We start from the raw sequence: 16398 nt of genomic DNA on the forward strand, positions 1-16398 counted from the left end.
CTAGTTTCAGATTTTTTGTGGAAATATACACATGATCTCCGGGTTGTAATTCCCATTCGGCCACACGATGACGGTCTGCGTATTTTTTGTAATCCAGTTTGGCTTTTTCAAGGTGTTTCTTAATAAGAGTCCATTGCTGCGCCGCCTCCCCCCACCACGAAGACACATCTGGCAATTTAGAGGAATGGAGAGGGGGTGCGTCCAACGGGAAGGGATTGAAGTGAGTTCCGTAGACAATTTTGAAGGGGGCCTCCCCCGTTGAAGCGTGTACACTGTTGTTATATGAGAACTCGGCCAGAGGGAGAAGGTCCACCCAATTATCTTGTTGAAAATTGATGTAGCAACGAAGGAACTGTTCTAATATTTGGTTTGTTTTTTCGGATTGCCCGTCGGTTTGTGGGTGGTGGCTTGAACCGATACCTTGCTCAATATTCAACATTTTCAAAAGCTCCCGCCAGAAGTTGGCAACGAACTGTCCGCCGCGATCCGAAATCACCTTGGACGGAAAAGAATGTAATTTTACGATGTGTTTTAGAAACAAATCCGCTAGTTTTCGAGCGGAGGGTATAGCAGTACAGGGGATAAAATGAGCCTGTTTAGAGAACAGATCTACCACAACTAAAATACAATTATGTCCTTTTGAGATAGGTAGATCAGTGATAAAGTCCATGGATATTATTTCCCAGGGTCTGTTTGGCGTTTCCAATGGTTGCAGGAGACCCGGAGGTTTCCCTTTCCTGGTTTTGGCGCTGAGGCAAACAGGGCAGGAACTAACGTATTGGGAAATGTCTTTGCGCATGCCCGGCCACCAGAATTGTCTTTGGATTAGGTGCAAAGTTTTCAGATACCCATAATGTCCAGCAGTGGGAGCATCATGACAGCGCTGCAAGACCTCCAGCCTGAGGCTGTCTGGGACATAAAACTTGCTCCCAGCTAGCCAATCCCCGTGTGGGGATTGGGTCAGTTTGTTTCGCGGAGCTTTATCCCCCTCCTTCTCCACTTCAGTTTTAAGTTTCGATTTCCACTCTTGGTTGGCCGGGAGGGGCTGCTTGGCACGACTGCGAGTAGTCACCACGCCCCCAAGTTGCGTAGGCGAGAAGACAGTGTCGACAGTCTCCTCCCGTTTGCTCTTATGTTGGGGCATGCGCGATAGGGCGTCCGCCAAAAAGTTAGTTTTGCCCGGGAGATAATTTAGAGTGAAGTTGAATTTGGAAAAGAATTCCGCCCATCGCAATTGCTTGGCATTCAGTCTGCGCGGGCTTCGGAGGGCCTCCAGATTTTTATGATCTGTCCAGACCTCGAAAGGGTATCGCGCCCCCTCCAGCCAATGTCTCCAGTTAGTAAGGGCTGCTTTTACTGCAAAGGCCTCCTTCTCCCACACATTCCAATTCCTTTCCGCCTCCGAAAATTTTCTAGACAAGAAAGCACAAGGCCGCAATCTCCCATCCTCCCCCTTCTGTAGTAAAACCCCCCCTATCGCCGTATCGCTGGCGTCGACCTGTACTATGAAAGGGGATTGTTCGTTGGGGTGGGAGAGGATGGGTTCCGTTACAAACTGCCTTTTTAGACTTTCGAAGGCCGTTTGGCAATCGGGGGTCCATTGTAGTTTGGCAGAGGGTTTTTTAGCTTGGTCCCCTTTATCTTTAGTTTTCAGCAAGTCTGTTAAGGGGAGCGTGATTTGGGCGAAATTTGCTATGAAGTCTCTATAGAAGTTGGCAAAACCCAGGAAGGATTGTAGTTCTTTACGGGTGGTGGGTGTCTGCCAGTCTTGGATCGCCTGTATTTTGGCTGGATCCATTTTCAGACCTTCTTGGGAGATACAATACCCGAGGTAAGTGAGTTCGGTTTTATGGAATTCACATTTGGACAACTTGATGGGCAGCTTATTCTTCATCAAGGTGGCTAGGACTTTTTGTACCATTTGAATATGTTCTTCCTCGGTGTCCGAATAAATTAAAACATCATCAAGGTACACCACCACCCCTTTGTACAGAAATTCGTGTAGAACTTCGTTTATCATGGACATGAATACAGACGGGGCTCCCGTCAAACCAAAAGGCATAACTAAGTATTCATATTGTCCGAGGGGCGTATTAAAAGCGGTTTTCCACTCATCCCCTGCCTTGATACGAACGTGGAACTAAGCATCTTTTAGATCTAATTTCGTAAAGATCTTACCTTGGGCCACGACGTTGAGAAGGTCTCGGATGAGCGGTATAGGATAGGCGTTGTTGGTGGACACTGCATTCAATCCTCGGAAATCCGTGCACAGTCGGAGTCCCCCATCCTTCTTTTTCACGAAGAGGACTGGAGCGGCGTGGGGGCTAGTGGCTGGGCGGATGAACCCTCGTTGGAGATTGGTGTCGATGAATTTCCGGAGCTCTTCGCGTTCATGGAGACTCATGGGATAGAGTCATCCTTTGGGCAGTGAGGCTCCGGGTAAAATTTCTACCGCACAGTCCGTTCGTCGGTGCGGGGGTAGAGTATCAGCTTCCTCCTCAGAGAAAGCATTTAGAAAAGGCCAGTACGGTTCGGGTATTTGGTTGACTTCTTCTTGGGTGAGAAGGGCCTTTTCTTTATGAGTTGGATCTTCGCCCCAGTTTTGATTCCAACGGTGATTTTTACAGTTGGTATGACTGAAGGTAATACATCCTTGTGCCCAGTCTATGTAGGGATTGTGATCACATAGCCATTTACTGCCTAGAATTAACGGGTACTTGGCAGTAGAGCTGATGACAAAGGACCTCTTCTCCCAATGTTGTCCCATGCCTGTGATCACTGGGATGGTTTCAGTTGTGACAGGATTCATGTTGGTACCATCCATTTGCTCAAAGATTACTGGATTTTGTAGATCCCGAGTTGGTAGGACTAGTCCATTGACTAGAGCTGGGGCGATGATGTCTCTTGAGCAGCCCGAGTCAATAAGAGCTTGCACCCGAATGTGCATTTTCCTCTCTGGGTTGATTAGAGTCACTGGCATGAATAAGATGGACCCAGGCGGCCGGTTCCGTGCAGGGACGGGCTTAGGGCGGATCTGTCGTTTGGGCCCTTTTACGACAGATCCATCTCGTTTCCCGACTGGGGACTTCCTGGATTGACTTCTGCGATTGGGGAAGCGGGATCGTATTCCATAACTTCTTCCGCTTCCAGCCCTCTCTCTGAGGCTGGCCTTTGGGAAGCGCCGCGGCCTCTATTCGCTCGTGGTGCTGGAGTCGGGCGTTGGAGCGTAGGAAACGGAGCAAGGGTTGGACGCCGTAATTGAAGCGGAGGTCTTTGCACAGGCCGGTAAGGGCATTGTGCTGCAAAGTGACCAGCCTGTCCGCATTGCAAACACAGCCCTTGTTGCCATCTAGCATCTCTCGCTCCACGGGTGGCGTAGCTAGCTCCTCGTGCTCCCCTCTGTAAGGTCAATGGTCTTCTTTGTCCTGTTTGTTGTTGTTGTTCAACCAAACGGACTTCCAAAATGCGATTCTCCACTTCGCAAACAAGTTGGATCCAACCTAACAGCGTGGGGGGATTGTCTTGCATGAGGGCTCTGTCCAAAAGTCTCGGGTTAAGTCCTTGTTTGAACAGAATAATCTTGGTGGACTCCTCACACCTAGGGCACTTGGCTGCTAATTGCCGGAATTTTGTGACATAGTCTCTTGCTGACATGCTGCCTTGTTTGATGGCTTGCAATTCTGTTCGGGCCCGGGTTTCTTCTTAGGGGTCTTCATATTGCGCTCGGATAGCATCCACTAACCCCTGGAGAGTATCGAGTTCTGGGGCCCCAACATTGTATAGTCCTACATACCAATCTGCTGCCTTGCCCTGTAAACGAGATCCAAGATGTTCGATTTGACTGGCCTCACTGCCGAAAAGGTGCCCCCATCGGTTGAAAAACTGTACCACTTGCACTAAGAAAAATCCCAGTTTGGAGGGATCCCCATCGAAGGTGGCTTCCAGCTTCACCCAGCCCATCGGGAGTTCTTGTCTCGGAGCAGGCGCTGGGTAGAAGTCCATCGGCAGTCTTAGTTGCGCCTGGGGCACGGGAGGAGGTAACTGGAGTCTCGGTCGGGGCAACGGTGCCGGCTGTACTGGCGGCGGTTGAACCGGCGGTGCCTGCGGGGGTTGGGCCGGCTGTGCGGGCGGAGGTTGGACCGGTGGTGCTGGCGGAGGTTGCCGTGGTTGAGCTGCCGGGGTTGGTCTCGGTTGGGCCGGAGGCTGCAGTGGCGGGCGAGCAGATGGCGGCAGTCGTGGTCTGGCTGGTAACACGGGAGGCGTTGGCGGTAGCTGTCGAGGTGGAGGAGGCTGGTGTGGTTGAGTGGAGATCGGCCGCTGAGGAGGGGGTTGGAGGTGTCGTAGTGGTGCAGGCCTTCCCGGTTGGTTCGGGGGTGGTAAGACGGGCTGGTCCTGGGGCTGCTGCAACGGTATGAGCTGCGGTCGAGGTGAGAGGGGCCGCAGCGGCGAGGGTCGGACAGGTGGAAGGCCGCGCGGGCTTGCCCCTCCGGGCGTTGTTAATCTGGGAAGCAACGGCTGGCCTCGTGGCGCTGGTAGACCGTCTCCCGAAGGTTGCCCGACGGGGACAGTGTCTCGCGGTTGACGAGGGGCTCCCTCCTCGGATGGAGCCGCGTGTGCTCCCGCTTGGTCCGGCCGGACCGTTATAGGAGAAGTATGAGGGGGTATCACCGGTGTATCACTTGGCTTTTCTTCCCCTTCCGTAGGCCTCTCAACGGGAGTCTCGTCTGGCGGCACATCCCCTCCCGAGTTAGTAGGTTCGGTGGGGGTCTCTCCGGGTGGCTCAACCGGGTTATCCCTTCTCGGTGGAATTTCCTGCTGTGTGGGAAGTTCCTTGGGTTGTTCTCCCGATTCGCCAGGGTAGGTGCCCCCCTCGCCGGTAGGTGACGACCGCTGCTGAACTTCCTCCACCGGATAGGAGATGACACTTTGGAGGGTAGCTATCTGTATCGCCATCTCTTCAGGAGACAGTCTTTCTCCTGCTCCCATTGCCGAAATTAAATGAATGGCATGAGCCAAACTTTCTTCCATGTCCATCAGTTTAGCTTCTAACTGTTGCATTCGACTTGGCCCCGGTTGTTCGCTTATGGAACCTTCATTCGTTGCACTCACCGGGGAAAAGGGGCCCCAAGGAGGAGGATCCCCTTGGACGACTCGCGATCTCGCGGCTAGAATTCCCTTGGCCATACCCGTCACGGCCGAGATGCTGGTATCTACCGCATAGGTGCGACCTTGTATCTGCTCCCAACTTTGTTCAGGGACCTCCGTTGGCTCTTTCCACGGAGCAAGTTCGGAGTAATCCCAACTCAGGGCGCCGCGGCGAGACGTGTCCCCCTCCGTCTGCTCGAACGTCCTGTTCCAATATCGCCATGGTTGGCTGCTGTCTAGCTCAGGGACGGTTTCTAGGCTTCGGCGCCCGTCCATCGAAACTCGTGGATGGAGTCCACCTGCCCGACGCTCTCTCGTTTCTCGGGGTCTGGCTCCCCACTCCGACGGGGTGGGTACCGAGATCAAGGGGAGAGCGGTCGCTTTCGGCCTTGCCCCGAGGTCGCCTTCGGTCTCGTCCCGAGTACTGAGGTCGATGAGAGGCGGGGTGGAAGTGGAGGCTCCGGTTCCGTTCCCGGCTGCTCCCAGCTCCTGGGAGTCTTGGGCTTGCACAGGTTGATTGTCAGGAGACGCATACGGATCAAACAAAGGATCCCTGTCCGGGACAACCTTGGATTCCGCTGGGCCCGACTCAGACATGATTGGTAACAAAATGTCAGACTGTGGCTAAATAAGGCTCTCACTACAGAATTCCCTTTAGAAGCAAACACAAGTCCATTGTTTGAAAAAGGAAACTTTACTGCAGAAAAGGTCCATTATAGTCCACTGTCCTGAATAGGAGACTCAGGATGGTACATGATCATTGTTACCAATGAAGAGCTAGCATAAGGTACAGAGTAACAATACCCATTTGGATCAGCCTCCCCCCACAGTTCTCAAAACAACATCTCTCAGTCCTGGGAAGCTGCCATCCTTCAAGGCCAATGCTTGGTGGAACGGTGTTAGACAAAACAGTCTCCTCCGGTGGGAATGCTGCCTGGGAACTGGTGCACCTGGGAAGAAAACACTCAAACACTAGAGGCATTAGAAAATGGAGTCAGTACAGTTTAGATATACACTGGACCTGACACACTCCCCTGTGAGTTTTGTAGGTCTCCAGTTTGTAACATAATAGTAGCATCATAGTTTGACACCACAGTTGCCAATTACGTTTTCCAGGCCTTGAAAATATCCTGTAATCATGTAAGGTTCATACTTACATCACTGAGGTTATATGCATTGACTCGAGACTGAAGGAACAATGGAGCATCCGCTGGTATGGAACATTTGAATTTCTCACTCTCATGTTTGGCTTTATAATTCAGCTGAAAAACCAAATAATATTCACATAAATCATTCACATTTTGAAATACCTCAATAAATGCCATCTTATCTCAGAGCAGAATAAGAGGACAGACTGAATAGTCTATAATTTCTCAACAACACATCATTTTGATTTCTTTTGTGTGCTTCCAATTTAAGACCCCTTGACTCTGCATGCCAAATGTTCAGAGTTCTGTGGAAATGGATCCATTCAAACCATTTGAGAATGAAAAGTTCTTTTCTTTCACTGGACACAATGACCAGATAGTCATTTTCTTACTTTTACACCAGATTAAAGATACCAAGAGGTGTTGTAAAACCTTCAGCTTTCCATTATCTGCAAATCTTAAAGGTCTGGATGTAGAAGGGTATATTCCTCCCCAGTATTATCAGTGTTTTCCTGCAAATAACATACCTGTTTCTCCAGATACTTTACATTTCAAAATTATTAAAAATGTTTAAAGCATCTGGGCTTACCTTAGAAATAAGAATGCAAATACCAAGAAAATACATTGCATCATTACACAATAGAAATGAATTCTCATTGTAAGCAACCAATTAAGATGACATCATTGAGTGCTACCTTATCTCCAGGACTTAACCCAAGCCAGAATCTCACCATGGATTAACACAGAATGTCAACATTCAGCATTGAAACAGTTAAATGGAGGTCTGCAATTTCTACAAATTTCCCCCTCAATCTGCAGTCCCCCATGCTGCAACCGTGCTATTGCTAAGGGTCTCTTCAACACTCACCTTTTCAGGTGGATAGGAAATTAAAGAAGACAGGGGGAGTTTGCAAAATTAGTTCTGTGACTGACACTCCATTCATAGTTTTCTAGATCCGACCCAATAAGTGCTCTTGTAGAAGAGCATTCATCTCAGCAATGTGGAAACTGGATTTTCTTTATCATTAAATAACAGCCTCTCTGACCATGTGATTACTGTGGGACTATACCATCTAGGAAATATATCTTTCATAGACATTTGAGTCTCAACACCTCTATTATTAGAAATTAACCACTGCTGATTCCTGCTTCTGTCCATAGAAAATGATCTGGAAAACTTTGTTCATCCTCTCCAAGAGGTATGTCTCTTATTCATCACTGCTCATTTGCCTGGAGTGGGTCACTTCCAAGGGTGTCACAAGGTGAAACAACAATAGCAACACTGGAAAATATCTGTCATACAAGGTACCATAAAACAGGAGGTTGTTGTTCGAGTTGCCAGGCTACTTACATCACTCAGCTGCTTGGAATTAATCTGCGCTTGCACCTGAACAAGCGAATCTGTCACTTGCGTGAATTTGATCTGATCAGGATGCTTTCTGTACACATACTAGAGAGAGAAGAATTTAAAAAACTGGTGACAGTAGATTGGGTTTCCAGCATCTAAATTCAGTAATTCAGTAATTTTTAAATTCATTAATTTTTAAAATGATTTATTTGACAACCATGCAAATAGTCCAGCCGAGACATAGTGTTGCCATTTGCAAGCTTTATCATCCTGAGCCTACTAAAGATGTGACATATCTAAAAACTACCAGACATTGAGCAAATCAGACGATTTCCTATACATGAGATCCATGGATATAACCATACTACACTTCTACACTTGTGAATATTATTTACATTGTGATGCCTAAACAGGATGTATAGTATTTGAGCTGGGGTGGGGAGAGAACATAAATTTGGCTAAGCATCATTATGCCCACTAGGTGTCAGAAGAAGTCTGTAAAAATACATCTATTCCTCTCAAAATGCTGATACCCAATACACATTACATTTAGATGCATGTAAAGATCCGGAGGGACTCCTTCAAATGAAAAGCATCCAAATGGGCTAAAGTTTTGCGAAGAGGAACATTGTGAATGTGGATAGGAAGCCTTATCCATTTACCTTTTAGCTATTTCCTCACAAAATTGATGGGCTCTTCAACTCAAAATCTCAGCCCCCCGCCCTGCCCCTATCTTTATTTTATATATATTAGTATGTAATACAGAGCTGCTAACTAAAAACGCACATAAAAATACACCCTCATCATTAGATATTTGAGAAATTTCCAGCCTGCATCACTGTCACCTCTACAGCTTACACAGCAGCAGCTCTGTCCTCCCCCTCCTGCCCAACTGTTTGCATTGGTGCCCCTCTGTGCCTCACATGGGGGAGGGGGTGCAGCAGTGGTGGCTCCTTCCTCACCTGCCTGCCTTGCTACCTCTCTAATTTATGTGGCAGCAGCGATGGGTAGTGTTGGTAACTCTCCGCCCGCCCAGTCATCTGCCTGCCCCACAGTCACTTCTGCAGCTCAAACAGTGGCAGCAGTTCCCACTCCTTCTCCTTGCCTTCCTCCATGCACTTGCTTAGAGGCAGTGGCGCATGCCAGGTTCCCATGAGATCAGGTTGATGGAGGCGGGGGGGGGGATTAGCCCTCCCTCCAAGAGCCCCGTGGCACAGAGTGGTAATACTGCAGCCCAAGCTCTGCTCACAACCTGAGTTCGAACCTGGCGGAAGCTGGGTTCAGGTAGCCAGCTCAAGGTTGACTCAGCCTTCCGAGATCAGTAAAATGAGAACCCGGTTTCCCTGGGGGTAAAGGGTAGATGACTGGGGAAGACAATGGCAAACCACCCCACATGAAAAAGTCTGCCAAGAAAACGTCATGACGTGATGTCCCCCCATGGGTCAGTAATGACTCAGTGCTTGCACAGGGGACTACTTTTACCTTTTACCATTTTTGAAAAGTTTTTTTTTATTTTTCTGCAAACCTAAGAGCTCTTCAAGTCTACAGAAAGATCCCTCTCTCGCTACATGCCCCCAATCCACAAATTTAAGAATCTGCAGATGAGATCATGTTGAGAATTAGATTTATTGGTTTGTTTATTATGTGTCTTTGTTTCAAACATTATTAGATTTTATGATTACTGTGTGGCTTATCTTTTGATCTAATAGTAAACTGGCTGGCCAAAGTTCAAGTGATGAAAGATGCATAAGAGGTCACCCACAGAAATCATAGCGGTTCCTACATACACATAAAATATGACTTAAGTAACTCCACAGAAAATAAAACCTAGAGTTGAGCTTGATGAGGACTAAATCTATTCCGGAATTGGCAGAATATTGAAAAGAAAGCAGATGAGAGTCATTTAAAAAAATAGGTGAGGGAAAACCAATCTGCTCAGACCCTTAAGAGCTGAGAGAATTCTATCAGGAATGGGATTTTGAGGGTAGGGTGGGATTTTAAAATTATTGCTCAACCTGCACTTCCTCGCCTGCAGCCTGCTTTTATGTTGTATATTTTTAAAACATAGATTCAGAGCTACCATAGCAATTCCACAGATAATACAATTTCCACTTACGGCGCATGACTTCCTCACCTTCCTTCTCCTGCTGCAGCCCATAGTGTCCCCTAAACTTGTTTTGGAGGGCATTTGGGGCTGCAGAAGGATAGGGTAGGTGAGAAAGTCATGGTAATCTAGTGAAATGCTCCAGTGGATTCAAGTCATATAATACATTTTTTAAAGAAGAAAGCAGCTGATCTGTTTCCATTAAGGCCTTTAAAATCTGTTACTACCTAGCACAAAAGAAATAGGGGGTGGGGTAAAGATAAGAGCTCACAGCCACAACTACAGACTTACATCTTTGCACTGGTCTAACTTCTTCGTAGCTTCATACTCTTGAGTTATGGTCTGCGGGAAGTAGCATTTTGCCTTATCTTCTTCATAGTCTGCTTTGTAGTTTTTCTAGGAAAGTAAGAAGAGACCAATAACCCTCATGAACTCCCTTCGAACAAGACGAGCCGTTTCAGTAAATAAGAATGCATTCATATTTACATCACTCTTCATGGCTGCAACTTTCATGCAGTGTGCTTGATACGGGTCCTCAAAGCTCCCTATGTACCGGCCCAAGATATTGTTCTGATATGCTTCCTTATATTTAACCTGTAAAAGAGATGCCAAATGTTAACAACAAGTCAGCAAATGGGAAATCTTGTCTGAGCCACAACTTAGGGGCCACCACTACAATACTTACATCGCCAAAGCTTTTCAGCACATTGTCGATTTGATACTTCGGAGTGTCACAGTAGTTAATGCTTATTCCTTTTCCTTTTTCATATGCTTCCTTATACAATCGCTGCCAAGGAAGAAAAAAATAGGAACGTTCATAATATAAAAGTCTCCTAGAAAATTTCATCATCCCCTCTCTACTGATTTGGTTTCATGGGCCTTTGGCTTGTCTAAAGAAAAAAAATCAAACTGATCTGCAATGTTTGGGTTGAAATCTGTTCCACAAGGCAGATAAATATGGAAGATAAGAAGGATGCTGCTGGATCAGACCAAAGGTTCATTTACTCCAACAACTGGTTTCTAATCATGCCCAGACAGTGGCTTCTGGGAAGTGTAAAGTACAGAGTGTAAAGGCAATAACTTTCCCCCTATTGTCCCCACCACCACCACTGCTGTACAGAGGTATACCATACTCTCTCTGGACACAGAGGTTCCCTTTTAACTATTATGTCTAAGACGCATTTATAGACCAATCTACCATGAATGTACCCAACAGTGTTTAAAGATACCTTTCACCAGCAGTGTATACATTGTGACAAGTGTATACATTGTGTATACATTGTGTATACATTGTGTATACATTGTGACAAGCGTTCATTGTTTTGCACTTGCTGGATATTAATTTCCCCTATGGAATAGGAAGTTCATCCAAGTATGGAAATGAATTATCTTTTGCAGAGTTGTAGGTCCATCTATCTTAGTGGCAATGGTTAAGAGAGTACAAAACAGCAATCATGGGTTATGATTACTTAACATACGTGCATCCTTTTGTACGTTTTAATCTGTCATTTATTCTTGCTTTTTGTTTCTAGAGTTTAGCAGACAGGGAAAGATTAAATGGTACCTATACAAGGACATTTATGTTAGCATCTCATACATTATCAGCATCTCATAAACAAACCAGGGAGAATTGCATGGATACTTACATCACTCTGTTGTTTGGCCACTTTCAGAGAATGTAACATCTTAGGGTCATCATGGATGCTCAAAGCCCCAATTAGCTTCCCTTTGCTCTGTTCATAACCTTTCTTGTACTCTACCTACATGGGAATAAGACATGAGCATTTTGTTCTATATTCTGTAACCTTCACTTGCAAACACTTGCATACATTTCTATACAATACTACACTTACATCACTTGCAATTTTTCGGTTAGCTTTAGCAGCAATAAGTGGAATGGCGTCAACCTTGATTTCAAATTTCTTAGCTTTGGATCTCTCCCAGTCATATTTATACCAATTCTGTTAATAGGGAAAAGAAATAAATTATATTAGGAATGTGTATCTAAACATTAATACATTCATTTGTTATAAAGAATACACACACACTCATGCATTATAAATTAATTGCTAACATTGTTTAATAATTTAAAAACTAGAAATATTTTGACAGATGTATGATTTATTTATTTAAAACATTTCTATGCCACCTTTCCACCCAAATATGGTACCCAAAGCAGCAAATATCAAACATTAAAACATTTCAACATTTAAAATTAAACATATATACAATAATTTTAAAAACCCTTATAAACTAACTTAATATAAAAATCCAGGGAGGAGGCCAATAACAGTTATTGGGGAATATGCCAAACAGAACAAAAAGTCTTCACCTGCTGGTAGAAGAAAATAGAGGGAGACAAATTTCTCTGGAGACGAAATTCTGGCACAATGGCCGAGAAGGCCCTTTTTTGGGTTGCCATCTGTCTAGCTTCAGATGACATGGGAACCCAAAGCAGGGCCCCCAAAGATGAGTGGATGGGCACATTCCATGAATGGATGGGTACATTCATATGGGAGAAGGAAGGCCTTAAGATATGCTGGCCCCAAACTCATAGGATCAATACAGCACCTTCAATTGGTCCCACAAACAAACTGGTATCCAGTGTAGTTGGAACATGACTGGAGTGATATGGACTCTATAACCCATTCCAGTCAACATTCTGGCCACAGCAGTCTATACCAACTGTACCTTCCAGACAGTCTTCAAGGGCATCCTATACTGTTTCTTCTTGGTAGCTCTTCCCCTTCCTGCCAGTGCCCTTCCTCTGCCTTTTCTTGGACTCCCTTTCCCCTTAATTCTCCTGCCTTCTCAGTTTGCTGCTGATGCCCCAATGCAAGCAATGAAACTTTCCCTAGATTATAACCAATAATAACAGCAGATTGGATCCTACAGCTATGTCCAACTAACAGCAGTGTTTTCCCGAACATTAGAAGACTTTTGCCAAAGGAAGGACTTCCTCCATCAGTGGAAGTCTTTGTGCACCACAGGGAAGTGCTAATGTAAGCGCAACAGGATGGTAGGATCGAACCCATTAAGATGTAACTGGAGTTTGCACTCCAGTTGCTTGTTCCTTTTTTCTAACTATAAACATCCTCTGTTATCATATAAGATCTATACTTACATCACTGAGGTTATATGCATTGACCTGAGACTGAAGGAACAATGGAGCATCCGGTGGTATAGAACATTTGAACTTCTCAGTCTCGTGTTTGGCTTTGTAGTTCAACTAGAAAGCATAACCAAAACAAATATTCACACAAATCATTCACATTTTGAAAGACCTCGACTCAAATGCCAGTTCACACTGTGTAAATGGCAAGCTGAAATAATTATACTGAAAATTTTCAGCTGTGTACCACTTTTCTTAGTTTCTTCTTTGGTTCCAGTTTAAGACACCTTAAACCCTGTGCACCAAATGTTCTGCCTGTATCCAGAAATATCTCTCCATATGAGATCTCTGGAAATGGTGAGTTAACATTGGAGGCTGAACAGAATGACAACAGATGGTCATCTGCTTGCTTTCATTCTATAAAGCTTTTCAGATTAAAAATACCAGGAGGTGGCAGAAAACCTTAGCATTCCTTGTTTGAGTGTCATTTACCTGCAAATCCTTCCTGACTAGTTCAGGGTTGGATCAAACCAATGTTTCTTCTGATGAAAAAGAAAGGAAGGGACCCCTATGGGCACCAAAATCTCTATGTTGGGGATCATGGGATTGGCAGGAATAAAAGTGGCATGGGATAGGGGCTATAATAAGGAGATGAATCACATGAGAGTACATGAAAAAGATGGCTGGATCCAGTTTTTTTAATCTACCCATATATTCTCTAACCTTGTCAGTGCTGTCCTGTTTCTAACTTTCCCCTTTCCCCAGATACTTTGTGTTTTTTCTAACCATGTTCAGATACATATTATTCTAAAATGTTTTGTGAAAAAAATCATATAAATGTGAACTCTTATCCCTCAGAAATGAATCTTAAATATATTTATTTAATCACATTTCTAGACCGCCCTCCCCATCAGACAGGCTCAGATATTGTTATACAACCACTCCCTCACAAAACGGATTCCAATCACCAGCAAGGAAGACAGTAGCACTGCGTGCTCTCTTGAAACCACCATGAATGCTAATGTTGAGCATAGAGAGCTAGATGCAAAGTAGTCCATGCGTGAATGGAAGACACTTTCAGTCGTACAACTAGTTGCCTGGAATTTCTGCAGATTATTTCTTTTAAACTGCACTTTCTGTGCACACATACATACACACACAGATACCAAACTGTTTCAAGAGCAATTTTTTGGATGGACAGGAGACTGTAGAAGAATTGAGGGCAGTGGAGGGGTTGTCTCAACATGTCGACTTCCCGTATCACTGACTGAAGTGCCAACTAGAGATGGGCACAAATTGGGAAAATTCTGAATTGTGCTGTTCATGGTTCATAGCATTTCATGAACTTTCACAAACTTGCCCCGGTTCGCAAACCAGTTTGTTGCAGTTCGTGAAAACATCACTTCCAGGTCACTAGAAGGTTTGTAGAGAGCCCATTCCTCCCCCATTGCCTAGGAAACTGATTGATCAGCAGCAGGCTGTCTGCAGTGATGAATTGAAATACAAACCAAACAAACCAGGCTAAAATTCATCACAGTTCATGAGAAATGAGCTCCCACAAACCAGCCCAGTTCATGATAAACTTCGGTTCGTATTTCTGTTCATACCCACTTCTAGCGCCAACCCTTCTAACATGAGATTAGGAATGAGAAGGGAATATACCATCCAGGAATATTTGAAACTCAGCACACCTATTAATAGAAACTAAGTAAGGCTGATACCTGCTTCTATCCACAGGAAATCATTTGGTTCTACTAGTCCATCCATACCAAGCAGTATGTCTCACATTCATCACTGAGCTGTTCATTTGGCTAGACTTGTTCTCTTCTATATGATTCAAAAGGTGAAACTACAATAGCATTGCTGAAAACTACCTGTCGCACAAGGCACCATAAAACAGGTGTTTGAGTTGTCAAGCTACTTACATCACTCAGCTGCTTGGAATTAATCTGTGCTTGCAAAAGAACAGGTGAATCTGTCACTTGTGTGAATTTGATCTGATCAGGATGTTTCTTGTATGTATACTAGAGAAAGAAGAAGAAATCCAATGAGTCTCGAGTATGGATCAATCTTATGGTTTAAAGTAAAAATGCATTTGCTATTATTCAGCTTAATGTGATATTTCAGATTGAGTAGAACCATGGATAAGTGGTAAAGGGGCGACTCGTGGATACAGTGTTGTAAGCTATTATTTGTTTGCACTGCCATGATGTTAAATGGCATTGGTGTGTATGATTTTATTTGAGAAATTAGAAAGGCAGCTAAGGATATTCTAGCCACTAGATGTCAGAGGGATCTCATAAAATCACTCTTTCAAATAATAAATTTAATGGCCATGAAGCCAGCAGTAGCCAGCCTTTACTGAAAGGCTTGGGGTACTCTTCAACAGTAAATAAAAGTTTGTAAATTCAAAGCAGAAAAAGAATATCCCCAGAAATGCCTTTCACTGAGCATGCTCTTTGCCCCACAAGGAGTCATGGAATGTTAAGGACAGTTAAACAGTGAAAACAAAATCAAAAACTGAAGATCAGAAGTTTAATCGCTAGAATGGGACATTAGGCTGAGCCATCTGAATTGTGAAATAGTAACAACTGTGTACCATCAAGTCACAACTGACTCATGGCAACCCCAGGACCATGTGTTTTTCAAAGCAAGAGATGAGCAGAAGTGGTTTGCCACTGCATTCCTCTCCATAGCAACCCCAGTCTTCCTTGATGGTCTCCCATCCAAAAGCTAACCACGGCGGACCCTATTTGGCTTCCAAGGGCTGACGAGTTCAACCTAGTCTGGGTTATTAGGCTGCTGTATTGTGAAATAGCCATCCCTTACCCTCTCCCACTCCCCATTGTTTTCAATCAGGGATGCTGTAAAATGTTATGAGCTCTTTCAAGGTAAAAGAGTCCTGGGACTAATTAGTCTAGGAGGGACAGTCCCAAGCAGACATGGGCAGGAACCAAAAAAATTTAATGACTCAGCAGTTCGTGGTTCAGTGCTGACGACGATCCCGAAGTCGCAAACCACAACGAACATTTTCCGTTGCCGAAATGGTTCGCTGTTCGTGGGCACCAGAACAGCCCCCGTTGCACTTAGAGAGCCCATATTCACAGGGAGTGTGTAGCAGACTCTCCTCCAGCCAGCAGCCAAGTTTGGTCAAGAGCCCTTGCCCACTACTCCCATAGACCTGACCAGATCAGGCACTAATGTGTGAGCCCTCAGCCGAGGTGCCCACTGAGCTTGGCCCCAGAGCCAGACAGCAGCCTGGAGAGGAGATAGATACCTATCCTAAAATCCAAGCTCAATTATACTCTCAGTCTCTCTCCCCAAAGGATAGCAAGTGGCAAGCAAGAACTCTGTCCCACTCCACTGCTCGCTGAAAGTGAAACCAGAACCGGGAGCGCAGTGCTTTTTATAAGCTGAGGTCCCATAGATCAACGCAGGAGGTCTGTGTTTGGCCATCAGAGCTGCCTATCAGGATTTGCAGGGATGAGATTGGAGTGCCCATGACTACAGAACACCCCCTTCCCTCCGGGTGTCTTCTCCC

General features: G+C 45.2%; 1 protein-coding gene across 42 annotated transcripts in view; it reads right to left on the bottom strand.

Moving 5' to 3' along the window:
- The window catches only part of NEB (nebulin), a 219199-nt gene that overhangs the window by 172028 nt on the left and 30773 nt on the right, over positions 1-16398 (bottom strand). For all 42 annotated transcript variants that reach the window (XM_054971307.1, XM_054971310.1, XM_054971326.1 and 39 more), the window contains 9 exons: positions 14783-14881; positions 12870-12974; positions 11599-11706; positions 11392-11505; positions 10431-10532; positions 10232-10339; positions 10037-10141; positions 7645-7743; positions 6303-6407 (listed from right to left, as the gene is read on the bottom strand). In XM_054971307.1, the coding sequence (XP_054827282.1) occupies positions 6303-6407; positions 7645-7743; positions 10037-10141; positions 10232-10339; positions 10431-10532; positions 11392-11505; positions 11599-11706; positions 12870-12974; positions 14783-14881 (945 nt within the window). The remainder of the gene's footprint in view (positions 1-6302; positions 6408-7644; positions 7744-10036; positions 10142-10231; positions 10340-10430; positions 10533-11391; positions 11506-11598; positions 11707-12869; positions 12975-14782; positions 14882-16398) is intronic.

This window comes from Eublepharis macularius, chromosome 2 (genome assembly GCF_028583425.1).
Source record: "Eublepharis macularius isolate TG4126 chromosome 2, MPM_Emac_v1.0, whole genome shotgun sequence".
Lineage (NCBI taxonomy): Eukaryota > Metazoa > Chordata > Lepidosauria > Squamata > Eublepharidae > Eublepharis > Eublepharis macularius.